The following is a 14,564-nucleotide window of genomic DNA, read 5'->3' as shown; positions in this document are numbered from 1 at the left end:
TACATTTCTCTCTCTGTACTGGACGCTGTGGCCCTAAGCCCAGACATCTTCCTTAGGGCTGAGACAGCCCAGCTGCTGGAAATATCAGCTGTTCCAGATACACTGCTACGCCTCCCTAGAAATTGTGGTCTAAGGCAGGAAACTACCTTACCCAGCATTATGGCCTTTCCCATGGTGTGGCTTTACCAGTGACTGGTAGATACAGGGAAGCAAAGGCCAGGTACTCTGACTTCAATTTGGCAGAACTCTGAAGGGCATATCCCTGCATTTGAGCTCCAGGAGGATTGGCCGAAGCTTCAGCTGCATATGAAAAGCAGTTTAACTTTCTCTTCTTAATCCTGCCTTTTTAATAGACATAACATAATAGACATGAGAGTACTCCCTCAACAAGCCTTTTCACAATCTACTCTCAGGAATCCAATTTAAGATACCCTCCCACCACCCCAACCCTTTGTGAGGGGACAGATCTCTGCTTATGGCCTTTACAACAAACCTCACTTTACTCCCCACACAGATCCTCTCCTGTTTCACCATGGTCTCTAATTTGCTTGACTACTTGAACTTAAGTTTCTCTCTACTTTTCAGTCCATACTTCAACCTAGCAGAACCAAGCAGGAATAAACTGCTTCTAATTATATTTAATTGGGTTTTTGCAGTAAAAATATGACATAATCAAGGTTCTAAGAATTTATAGAAATGATGAAAAATTGAATGAAGGAAATGATTGGAAACTTGCCATTGTGTTGTGAGAAAAATCAATGATTGAAAATAGATGGAGAATTCTGCAGATATTTTTTGTTTTTCCACAAGAAAATTATTGTTTCTAATATCCCTAAATGTAGTCTTAAGTTAGAAGAATTGCTTGAAGTCAAAAATGGGTGTAATAGTTTACTTCCAAACTGTAATAGATGAGAATCAATTCACACAGGAAAGAAGTGGGGAGAGAGAGAAAGAAAGAGGGAGAGGGAGAGAATAATACCAGCGGATTGATGCGGTCTTCTCAAATTGGAAAAGTTTAGTAAAGCCAATTTCTAAAACCCCATTACCACAGGAGATAGGTTATAAGTGTAGTTGTGATCATTATAATTTTATGAGAAATGTGACTAGCACAAATATGTCAGCAAATAAATTTAAAACTAAAAGGAATATAAAGAATCAACGAATCCTGGGGATCTTAGGGGAGGTCAATGTTGAAGGGCTTTAGTTGGAGAAGGGGAGTTAGTTATTCAACTTCTGAAATCATAAGCAAAATTGTGTGTATGCATTTATCTACATTTATTTCAAAGAGAAATCAGGATTTTCATTAGATTCTCATGTGGCTATTTATGACCCAAGAAAACACCAAACCTTGGGTAAAACTAAAATTAAATCAAGGAAACTGCTGTTTTATGCTAACCTGACATGAATTTTCTGTATGAATTTGGCAAAATATTTAACATTTTTGCATGTGTACATTAAAGTTATAATTATAGACTTTTCACAGAGAAAGATGATGGGAATATCTATGTTTTCTTGGTTGAGAACTACAAAGTTGTCAGTTATATATGACAGGATTGATGAAGATGCGCCCTCCAAATTTATATTCAGCATCTTCACAAAAATGACATGTCCTGAGAAATACATTATACTAGTAGTTAATTGTAACTACTATAATTATATTCATGTATATTAACAACTGTATGCCTTCTTAGATGAAAAGGATGTGTTTAAACAAAATTATACTCATGTAAGTCATTTACCAGTACTTGTAATTCTTTCTGGAAATGTGTAAAAATGTGTGCAAAACCTTTTTCTGTTTCTCTTATTTCACATTTATTGAGCGTTATAGTAAATAGGTTAAATAGTATCTATTTTAATTATTCAAATTAGAAATCAAATATAATAAAATCTGAAGACTTAACTTGCACGGATGTTTTTCAGTGTTAAGATCCATAACAGGATTACACTCATCTACGTTTTATATTTCATGCCTGAAAGTGCTAGCATTGAGCAAAATTCTCAATGTGCATTCTTTCCGCATGAACTACAGTTAGACAACTAAATCTGTAATGCAATATAACATGGTCCTATTAACCTAGTGATGCAGAAAAGACCATCTGTACCACACTGGATATGACTAAACTATAGGAATGAACTAAATGCCTATGTGGTCATTAATTTAAGAAAGCCAGTGAATTGTTTTTTAAAGGAGGAGTGTGAAGTAAATGATGAAAAATTAACAAAAGTAGTCATTGACTTTCAATGCATTGTAATAAGCTTGCAGAATTGATTTGTAAACTGCTTTAAAACTCAATTTCATGTGCATTAAAGACTAATCAAATGACTTGGATGCAGTTCACTGATTTTCAACTTAGCAATTTACTTGAGAATATAAAAGTTATCAGTAGAGATATGTAAGAATGTTTGCAAAACAGTTATCACGATGAACTGTTACTTAATCTTATTTGCGCAGATTGGTTACTCTTGTCTTTGTCTTATTAATCCAGAGTTTAATGTTGATTGTACTTGTGGTTTGTCTGTATATTGTCATGTCTTCTACCACAGAGATAAGTAGTAGAATGATGGTTACCAGAGGATAGGAAGGGTACTAGGGTAGGGTGTGGTGGATAAAGTGGGGATAAGTAATGGGCACCAAAATACAGTTAGATAGAAGGAATTAGATCTGGTGTTTGGTAGCACTTTAGAGCAACAATAGTTAACAATAATTTATCAAATATTTCAAAATAACTAAAAGAGTAGAAGAGGAATGTTTCTGACACGAAAAATGATACATGCTTGAGATGATGGATATCCCAATTACACTGATTTGATCATTACACAATGTATTATTGTATCAAAATATCATGTGTACTTCATAAATGTGTACAACTATATGTCCATAATAATAATAATAAAAATGTTTAATTCTATTTCAATGATTTGTATCATTATTAACTGCTAGACCACAAATGAAAGCTTATAATAATAAATTGGCCTTCTTAAATTCTCAAATTTTCTGTAACAGGTATTTTACATAAACTTCATAGATGAGTTAAATCAAATAGAGAGGACATGGTACAGAGTTCGCCCTTTTCCATGAACTGTTGAGTTCTACTCAATCAATATTTTTTGTTAAATGTCAGTCAGTACAATTCCAGGAGGTTAAAATTCTCTAATGATAGTGATCAGAGCAATTAAATAGTCTAGTTTTCCTACAGTCAAAATTGAGCACATTCTGAGTTCATTTTAGAATCTGTTTGTGAGAATTCATTTACCATGCCAAGTCATTCGGTCAGAGCTGGGACTCAATGGTGAGGAAAATAGCCTGGGGTCCTGCCCTTCTGAGGCCTATGGTCCAGTCATGGAAAAAAATTTTAAACAGAAAATCAACAAGTGCATAGTTATTAACTGTGGTGAAAGCTATGAAAGGGGTGGTAACCTGTTCAGAAGGAAGGAAAAGCTTCTCCATGAAATCACTTTGGTGCTGAAATCTAAAGGATGAGCTCAGTAGGTGAAGTAAAAAGGATCAAACAGAAAGAAGCCATGAATCTGAAAGAAGCAGAGGCCTCCAGGGGAATTAAAATTCCGTATGACTGGGTTCTAGAGAGTAAGAAGCTGCAAGATGGAGATAGTTTTGTCTTCCGTCCCCAAAGAGAAAGTTATTGGTAGCAAGAGAGGACAGGGGAAGGGTGGAATTGTGCAATAGTTTACATAATCATATATTAATTTTTCTTTCTTTAGAGATAGGGTCTCTCTCTGTCACTTAGGCTGGGATGCAGTGGCTCAATCATAGCTCACTGTAGCCTCAAACTCATAGGCTCAATCTGTCCTCCCACCACAGCCTCCTGAGTGGCTAGGACTACAGCCATATACCACCATACCTAGCTATTTTTTTTTTTTGTAGAGATGGGGGGTCTTGCTCTGTTCCCCAGATTTGTCTCAAACGGCTGACCTCTAGAGAGCATTACGCCTTTTCTTCACAAAGTGCTGGCATTACAGGCATAAACCAATGTGCCCATCCTCTAAACTTTTTAAAAGATAAAATTTATTTATTATTTAAAGATAAAAATTATTAGTTTTAAGGGTGGACAATAAAGGTACAAATGTGAAGAGTGATTGGGATTCTTTTGCAGGAAATCTTGTGAACCAGTATAGTATCTTGGAAAGATGTAGGAGCAGTGAAGATGAGAGAAATGAAAATAGACATTCAGGAGGCGAAATGAACACAATTAAGGGATTGATATTAATGGAATATTGGGGATGAGTGGGAGAGAGAGAACAGTATCTAGAATGGTCCTTAAATCTCAGGTTTATATGACTGGATGGATTCCATTCACAAAAAAAAAAAAAAAAAAGAAGAAGAAAAACAAAAGCCTGGGCTTGAAGGGTCAGATTATGAAACTGGACTTGTTATAAGATTGTAAGGTGTCTTTCAAGTGGAGATGTTGATGAGTCTATTAGATATACAGTTTTGGAACGCAGAGGAGAGGTCTGGGCTGGAGATATATATTTAGGAGTCATTGGACTGAAGACAGAATTGAATATGTGGATATAGAAAAAAACCATCCACTGGGAGAGTATACTCAACATGGAGAAATGTTTGTGAGTTTTGAGAGTGTTCTTCCATGTTTTAGAAGCATCTTCAATGCATTGAGGAAAAGTTCATAGTAAATCTATTAAAGATAATGGTGTCTATGACATTTAAATAATATAAGAAGGTAGTTAATATTGCAACTCAAAGATTTAAGTTGACTGACTTAAGGTCAGTGTGTAATTGTAAAGCCATGGGTAATGTGGACCTAGACTACTGTGGGGACAATAAAAATGACAGATTATTGTTTGGATACTTTGTCCTCTGTTTTTATGTTATTTGAGGAGTGAAAGTTTTACTTTATTAGTTTTTTGTTTATAAACGAATGCATGCTTGACATAAAAAAAGATATATAAAGAAGAATGCAATACACTATACCTCCCTACTTCCAAACCCACCCACTGAGCTAGTCAACATTAAAAGTTTGAAACTTTCAATACAAATATATGAACAAATATAAGCTGTTGTTTTATTTTGATGAAAATTATGTGAACACGTGGAATTTAAACTTGCTTTTTTTTACTTAACATTATATTTGAGCAACCTTTTAAAGAATATCGTAGGATTCCAAATAATAAAAATGCCATAATTTATTCAGTAATTCTCCTTCTAATGGATAATCCAATTGTTTCTCATTTTTATGCCTTTGCAATATCCCACATGTGGATAACTGAGTCAAAATAAAAGTGTATGTTTTTTCATTTTAATAGATATTGTCTGAAGACTTTCCAAAGAGTTTGTAGTAATCTGCAATCCCACCACCAAAATGTCAGAATGCTCCCCAGTATTCTTTGCCAGCACTAGATGTTATGCTTTCTTTCATTTACTGCAAAATTGAAGACTATAAAAATTATATCCTCTTGTTTTGCTTTGCAGTTTTTACTACTAGTGAGTTTATATACCTAACAATTAAAGTTTAATATTTTAATGTTATATTTATAGTTAAGATTTTAACTTTTAACATCTGCTCTTTAAAGTTTATATTTAGTTGTCCTTCTGTGAATCAACCACTCTGAGACAGACATAACATTATATGCCATACTATCCAATTTTGGAGCCAAAAAAAAGAAAAGAAAACAGGAAAAAGAAATCTTTACCAGTATGGTGCATTTCTCTTTAAAACCAAAAGTCCTTAAGAATTCCAGATGGAATGATAAACCTCTCATACACAGTTGACCCCACTTTTTCCACCCAAACTTGACTCACAATATTATTCAGTACAAATCTTCTAAATATACAAGGTCTATTCTTTACCTCACCTCACTTCCGTCCTGCCTGCTCCAACACATTAGCCCTCCATCACCCACACATGTACATAGGCTGTACTCACTCCTGTGTCTATCCCTGGACTTATGATGCCCTAGATCATATTTCCTTAAAACTCTGTTCATCCTTCAATTTCCCTAGAAAAGTGGATGTATAGTGGATGCATGTTTTTATTTTATTAAAACTAAAAGTCTCCTGTCATCCATATAATTTTATGTCACTGATGTGGATCTAATCATCAGAAACATGATAAAATTATTTGCTGTTTTCTTATTACTTATATGATGCTTCACATTGGTCTCAGAGAAGTTTTCTACAATATCCCTTATTCCAACTATAACCATTGATTCGTAATTATTTTTATATGGTGTTTAAATGAGTCAACAATGTTTGTTTTTGTTACAAGATATATCATTTACCTTATAATAATGCTCTCTCCTGTCTCCATTTATAGGGAAATTTTTCGGGTTCAAGTTCCCTGGTCTGCGAGTTCTCACTTACAGAAAGCAGTCCTTACCACAAGAAGACCCCGATGTGGTAGTCATCGATTCATCTAAACACAGCGATGATTCGGTAGCCATGAAGCACTTTAAGTCTCCTACAAAAGAAAGCTGCAGCCCTTCTGAAGCAGATGACACAAAAGCTTTGATACAGCCCAGCAAATGTTCTCCCTTGGTGAATATATCCGGACCTCTTGACCATTCCTCTCCCAAAAGACAATGGGACCGACTCTACCCTGACATGCTGCAGTCAAGTTCCCAGCTGTCCCATTCCAGATCAAGGGAAAGCTTATGTAGTATACGGAGAGCATCTTCAGTTCATGATATAGAAGGATTCAGCGTCCATCCCAAGAACATATTTAGAGACCGACATGCCAGCGAAGGTATGTTTGATTTTTTTAAAAATGGAAACATATATTCACGGGTAATAAATGATTATTTGCATATCGTTTTAAATTTCAACAATAATCCCTATGCATTGGGGAAAGAAATGTGATTAAAGGCTATTAAAAATCTGAGTCCTACACTCAGAGTTGTTACTGATTTCCTCTTTGAACCCTAATGAGTAATTTAGTTTCTTCTGGCTTCTTTATCTGTATTTCTGAAATAGTATGATAACCATTATCTGCCTACCACATGGAGTGTTAATTAATTAATGCTTATTATAACATGTGCTTAGGTGATGAACACTATCATCTCAAGCATAATTAATTTTGCTGCATTTAGCAAATGATCATGCCCTGGAAGAAAGAATTTGTGCCATCAGAGGGCTAGTTCATTGACCGACTCTTTCCAAAGGGAGCAGCATAGGAACCGTGATGTACTGAGTGATCAGAAAGCTGTAAGCTGACAGGGGTGCAAGGTAGGTAGGAAGAAGGGGAAAAAATGTAAAGGGAAAAAAAATCCTGAAAGTCCTGATCTCAACCAAAATCAACTGGAAAAGCAAATCAGAATTTATTTCTCCCTGACCTCTTTATGTTCACATTCTTATATTAGCCAGTAGTGAAATTAACAATACTTAAAAAGCAATGGCAGAAACAATTCATCATGAACACAGTAATTGATAACATTGGTTAAGTACTTACTATGTCTGAGGCAATGTAAGTGCTTGACACACATTAAGTCTCATTTTACTCTCATAACAAACCCAAATTAGGAATCATTTTTAAGCCCTATTTAATAAGTGAGGAAACAGAGGCTTAGATACGTTAAATAAATAACTAGACTAAGGTTACAGAGCTAGTCAGTGTCAGAGCCTGGCTTCAAACTCAGGACTGCCTGTCTCCATAGTCTACAATCAAATTCATGCAATATTTTTCTTCCCTCACTCCTGCTCCTCCATGAAACCTTGCCATAGGAGGAGTCTGTTGAATCTCTTGACTTTCCCCAGGGAGTCTGAGAATCAAAGTTCTCGGCACGGGTACAGCAGACCCACTTTTCAGATTCCCATAGATTTGGGTTCTTGAGATACTGGCTGTCCAAGCTGTTGCTGGTTTTGTCTTTAAAACATTAATTCTTAGTGTGAGGTGTTAAGCACTTTGTCAGCTGATCACGCTTATTTTTCCAGCCTAATTTCTAGCCCCAGCAAGACTCTTTTCCCTACTACATACTCTATTCTACACCTGCACGGATATAATTTGCCTTTTCCCAAAAATGTAACATGTGTTTTCTTGCTTCATTACTTTGTTATGCCTAGAATACTCTTCCCCACTTTGTCCCTCCTTATACTACCACTCAGCGTCAGGGACCCATTTCCCCCTTCCCAAACCAGAAGAATTAAATCATTTCACACTCAAGTTTACAAACCAATATTTACATATAGTGTAGCATGGATTGCATTTTATATTTATTGTGTATTATATGTCTGTCATTCTTGTCAGATATGTAAACAAACAATTATGTTGCTGTGAGCTCCTCCAGGATAGGCACTCTGGCATAGTGAGCTCTGCACCCTTAGTATCTAGCACAATTGTCTACTTCATGGCAGATACTTGATAAATATTGGTGTGACATTGAGAAGACCATGTGATGTTGAGAGGACTGTGCTTGTGAGTTCTGTTTCAAAATCATGCAGATCAGAAAATAATGAGTTATCTGCTCCATCATACTCTGAAGTTAAACTGAAGTCTTAAGAGTAAATCGTATAGAGGATCTTTATCTAAAGGACACCATGAAGTGGAGAAGGCAGAAGAGGTGAAAGGAAGAGTTGGCAGGAAAAAGTTCAAAGAAAGATAAATTGATAGCTCAGAAAAAGATACAAGAACAATTAACACATCCTTTTAATCTGTGGGCCAAAGAGGGTCAAAAGGAAAAAAGAAAATACAAGGCCAATTCCCAAATTGGATAATCATCTAAGGTCCTAGCCCATTTAGTAATGGCAGACTCACTATTTCCTGACAGAATGAAACCACTAGAATTTGATCTTTGATCAGTGAGTCCTGTGGCTAAACATGACTGGTAAATTCAATATGGTAATTCAAATGGCCAGCATATGTTTTAGCTAGTTTAGTTAGTGTAGTCACTTTTAGCAATCATACTGACTTTTCAGAAGTTGACCTTTCAGTGATTCCCTAGAGAAATCCTGACTTCTATAACAGTAGTATAGTAAAATTCAAAAACAATAAATTTGAAAATCAAACTGATATGTAATCAGTGCATTGTACTGACTTAGCCTGTGTTTGGACAGTGGTGCTAAGTAGTTTAGATTAGATTTCTTGATTTAACTTCATTGTTTTAATTTATATGATCTCCATTTAGTGCACAGTTACTGATACAATTATGAGAAAGAATGATTTAATATTTTTGGATTTCTCAGTACAGGTACAATAAACATTTGGTGCTAGATCATCCTCGATTTTTCTCCCTCACCCAAAGTAAGCTGTTTTCAAAAAAAGTATTACTTTCTTATAGATTATGCTATAGACGACATGTGACTACAGATTGATAAATTCAGAGGGTATTTTATCCTTCATCTTTAGAGCAATTTTAGCTACAAAATCACGATTAGCAAAAAAGAAACTATATTTCCTAAGACTTTGTAATTCGGTATATTTTACAAATAGAGCCATTGATAAGGAAAGATGGAAAACTTTTAGACGTGATTTTAGTTTTATGAATTCATGTAACTGACTAACAGGTGAAATAATGCACAAGATTTCAAAGTCTGATTGTTGTCTCCTCATTCAAATAAATAAAAACATTCTCCTGTACAGGCTATCTTCACAGAACTTTAAATATTTTGCAGATACATTAATGAATAATATTTTACTTTATCCTCTCATTTAATCCACATTATCAAGTACCTTAGAACCATACTTTTCAAACCATCTTTGATGAAGAACTAGAATTTTATTTTCTAATTCATCACTGACCAATACATTTGTGAATTCAATAAAAATGTACTACTAGAATAATGAAATGTAAAAAATAGACACAAAATATAAACCCCAGTTGTTTTATTATTAATCAGACATGAAATTACTCTGCCAAACTGCTACAAAAGTTTCTAAATATTTACTCCAATTTCTGTACTTACATTGTCATGGAAGGATAACAAGCAGATCTCAGCTAAGACCAGTGCACAAGCCATACTCTGCCTTGGAAGGTCAAAGCTGTAATAACTACATAATGTAATGTTTTGTTAGTTTTCTTGGAATTGGTAAATCTTTATATATAATTTTTAGGTTTAATAAGTACAGTTGTAATTTATAACTACTTGCAAGCAGTTGTTACTTTACTAATGGTTTTTGGACCCAGCTTCTGGTAGACACATTTATTCTGGGTAATCAAGATCTCTTCCACTATCTCTATTTGTTTTATGTGATTCTCTCCAAGTGGAAAGGGAGTTGTTATCTAAGGCCACAGTTTTATTTGTATGTCTTTGTCCAATGCAATGTCTACGAGCAATTCATTATACCACACTCTTAGAATTATTTCAGTTGTAAGCTTTGAAATTATTATGATATATTCCAAGATTTTAAATGGGCACAGTGTTAGCACAGATATCAACAAAATGCTGAACAGATTTTTCAAATCTTGGATATATTTGAATGGTTTTGATACGACAGAGACATTTATTTTAAGCTTGTGTGTTTCATAGCTAGTAATGCATATTTTGTTAGTGGCAAGTATGCAACATTTAGATTGTTGATCTCAAAATAAATCTGAAAATATTTAACTCAGATTTTAAAAAAGCCCATTTTATTACAAATAAAATTTTTCAATATTCTAGTAATTACACTGAATTCATTGTGACATTAATATGTTAACATTTTTTAAAACAATCTAATCTTTCATTTACATCTAACAATTATTTTTGTCTAAGAATGACTCTTTGAGTTATATTTGCTATTTTTAAAATATATATTGAAGAACATTTGGAGGAGGGCAGTTAATAAAATTGTGTTTAGTAATGTAAGTTGGAGCCAGGCACAGTGGAGCCAGGCAGAGTGGTGTGGTTGTAGTCACAGCTACTAAGGAGGCTAAGGCACGAGGATTCTTGAGCCTAGGAGTTCAAGTCCATCCAGAGAGATATAGCCAGACCTTGTCCTGAAGGAAAGAAAGGGAGGGAGAGAGGGAGGGAGGGAGGGAAGGAACTGTTATCTTAGAAACATTTTCCTTATTAACATACTGGGTTAAATTATATGCAAAATATTACTTAACATGCAAAACGTGGAGTCTTCCTTTGAGTATATTCTCAGTGACAGTTGAGGAGACACTAAAATTGGCTGTTGACAAGGTTGAAAGTTTTGTCACAACTGCAGCATCTGGGGAAATCTGTTTCTAAACTGTCATAATTATAAAATCTGTACTTTGGAATCCATTGAAATTGAGATAAATGCTTCACATATTTAAATAAGAATGTATATTATGACAGATACTATTTTTAGTATATGCATGTTACTTGGTGGAATAGTACACAATGTTAATTTCAATTAAAGAGAAATTTTCCATCATATTCTGATTTCTCTGATTGTTTTTATACAGGTGATTCAGTGTATATAATATAATTTTAGTCTTCTTTTTATATTTCTCTTTTTTTATCCTTATGTGCTCAAAACAGACAATGGTCGCAATGTCAAAGGTAATGTACAAACTCAAATTTCACCATCTGATGCTCAACGTGCCCCTTTACTCGGCATGTTAACTTGCCTGCTGTATGCCCTGTTCAATGCAACATCTTCATGCTGCCTTTAGCTATTCGGGGTGCCTGGTGGAGACATCATGGCTTGATTTTGCTAGAGACATTGTTATTTCTCTGCTGCGTCACCAAAATGATTATGAGCTCCTTTTGCCTGCAAGAACTATAAGCCTAGGTTGACAATGAATACTTCCTAAATATTTAAATTATTTGGAAAAACACAAACCTCAAGCTAAATATATTCTGATGTGACAGAGGCACAAAAGCCTATTTCAGGAAAACAACAATTTTGAGTGCAAGATTAAATAAAATAAGCAAAGTGCTACATGACAGCATCACTTCACTTGTTCCTCTTTTGTTTCCTCAAAACTAGTTTCACGTTCCTGGATGGCAGGGGGTATGGTTTTCAGCTTACTGTAGTAGTAAACTATATATGCATGATAGTCGTTTTCTATTTTTCTCTATTATATTTTAATCATTTTAATTGTGTTCTATATTAGCCTGAAATCACTGGCATGACCTACAACTCCCAGAGGGTTACGTTTAACTGGAAATAGTCTGGATAAATTTGGATTGGGCTAAAAATTTGAAATTCACTTCTGTTTTCTACTGTATCATAGTAGATACAAGGATCACAAAATATAATAACCATATTATTATCATCAAATTGAAAACCATTGGGGCCTGGTCTTTCAACATAGGCCGTGCATGCTGCTGTGGGTGTGCAAATGGTGATCGTGACTTATTTTGTACATGTGTGTTGCATGAACACGTCTCCACCAGTAACCGTCATTACTTAGAATTCACTGTTTTGACCACTCTCTCTTAAATGTCACTGGTACACTGACCACTGTGCAATTTTGTATATTGATTTCTCACTTGCTTCCCTAAAATAATTCAGAACTGATGATGGTTATGAATTAATAGACTAGGGACCAAAAATGCTTGGTCAGCAACCTAGGGAAATTTGAAAATCAGGGAAATTATGGCAGTATCCCCCCAAACCCAACCCAATTTTATTTTGTAAGCACTTTAAAAAGGGTCTATGCAGGTTGACCCAAATAGTGGGGCGGGATTTCACCTACATCATTATTCTTTTTTTTTTTTTTTTTTTTTTGGCCTGTCCACTGTGATTTCTAAAAGGGAGAGAATAGTGTCAACTGTGTGCAGTGGTTTGCATTGACATAATTCAGAACGCAACCTCAAGAAGCACGATACAGATAGTTCTTGCCAACTAGCTTTAGAATTTAACAATTGTCAGTAAATTAGTAGGCATTAATTAATTTTCTAGTGATTTTTAAATGTAGTGATAAATGAACCTAATTTTTCTCAACAAATAGAGAATTGGACTTGTTTAACTTTCAAACTACTAGTTCGCATATATGTCAAAGTACAGCTATTTTATTTTAGTGTCATAAAATAATTCATTTACTCTCCAACCTTTTTTCTCAACTCTCTCATTTTTAATAGGAGTAGTCTTTGAATACAGATATTCTTTATTTATTACATACATTTCAGATTGACATCAATTTTACAATCACAATTTAAAGTATATGGTAGAATCATCAAAGTCAGAATTTTGCATTACAAATCTCTAAACTATTGTAGAAAGTTTTCACATATTAATAATTAAGAAGTTCTATCCCCAAATTGGAGAAAGCATTTGCAAACGTAATGAAATTTAATGTAAATTTTCACTGCAAAGCCTTCATTACTTTTTTCAAGCTCTGGTTTTGAAAACTATTAACAATGTTTAAGTGTCTGCCTCTAAGATTTTTCACAAAGCCATTAACCTTGTTAATTAGGTACAGGACCATACATTAAGTGTGCATTTTAAGTTTGTTTGGCTTTGCTTCTATACCAGATCTAAATAAAAGACTAAAAACATGCAGGTTTCCACCCTGCTTTGTGTACAAAATTCATAATTATAATTAATTATTTCAATATTTAATTCAACCAAAAAAACATTTATTTATCAGAATTAAATAAATAATTTAGGAATGTGTTGGTAATGTCTTCAAGAGCATCTGGTTTATTTATGTCAGGTGAGGTATTGGCTAAATACCTTGTACAGGTGGTACATTTATCTCCAGAGGATGCCATTCTTTAGCTTTCTCGGGAAGTCTGTGTTAGTGCCTGTTACACAAAGAGCTAACCTAAATCCTTCTTTCTGATATGAATTTTTTCCCCTTCATCTATCTCTACTAGACAGAGATACTAGCTGACTACTGCTAATCATGATGCAATATCACAGTAAAAAGACAGCAAATTGATACTCAGTCTTTTTTCTAAAACTAATTTCCACTTAATCTTCATTCTTAGGATCTATTTCATTTCCCTTTAATAAATTTTCTTAGCATTCTGACTCCTTAAGCTCACACTTCAAAGTTCTTTTTAAAAGTGTAAACCATTGTCAAAGAGTGGAAAAGTTATTTCAAATAAATTGCACATCCTGCTATATGTATATATGATAATTTAACAACTTCTCTAATACGTGAGAGGACCTAATCCTACATCCATCACTCATATACTAATTTTTACCTCAAACTTGGTGGCTTTTCTGTCTATTTTGCTTTACAAGTCATCAATAAAAATCTACCTCACTTTCTCTATTTCGTAAATAAGTCATAACACAATTTTGCCCCTTTAATGCTTCTGCCTCCTTGTTATCCCAAGTAACCCTGCTTCCCTCTGACATTGGTGTGTTCCATTGCCAATTTGTCTATGAATCTGTCCTATGACTCTGAAGTAAAACTACTTCACAGGTTTGTTACAGCTTTTACTTCCTGTCTAGCCTATATGGCTCACAAATGAAATAAATTAATCTAATACAACTTGTTTCTCATAGGATGCATTGGCCATTACCCAGTATCTTGTCATCTGATGAGGATTTGCAAATTGATTTTCAATGATAACAGTTTACTCCTGCAATAATATGTCATTCACTGGAACAGACAATATGAAGAAAAATAATTTGATGATTACTTCTTATGCATCTTTCTAAGTGCTAAACTGGTGGCCTTATACTTATTGACAGTGTTCTTTTACAAAGTTTAATTATTAAACACTGCATTTGCATCTTCTCTCA

The 14,564-nt window shown here is 34.4% G+C and overlaps 1 protein-coding gene across 7 annotated transcripts in view; it reads left to right on the top strand.

Moving 5' to 3' along the window:
• The window catches only part of LOC105483334 (potassium voltage-gated channel subfamily H member 7), a 473,655-nt gene that overhangs the window by 308,144 nt on the left and 150,947 nt on the right, over positions 1-14,564 (top strand). For 5 of the 7 annotated variants that reach the window (XM_011744162.3, XM_071072860.1, XM_011744161.3 and 2 more), the window contains 2 exons: positions 6,291-6,719; positions 11,399-11,419. In XM_011744162.3, coding sequence (XP_011742464.2) covers positions 6,291-6,719; positions 11,399-11,419 — 450 coding nt within the window. The remainder of the gene's footprint in view (positions 1-6,290; positions 6,720-11,398; positions 11,420-14,564) is intronic. The other 2 variants (XM_071072859.1, XM_024793251.2) reach the window with 1 other exon arrangement.

The sequence above is a fragment of the Macaca nemestrina genome, chromosome 11 (genome assembly GCF_043159975.1).
Source record: "Macaca nemestrina isolate mMacNem1 chromosome 11, mMacNem.hap1, whole genome shotgun sequence".
Lineage (NCBI taxonomy): Eukaryota > Metazoa > Chordata > Mammalia > Primates > Cercopithecidae > Macaca > Macaca nemestrina.
This window is presented reverse-complemented; position numbering and strand designations above follow the sequence as displayed.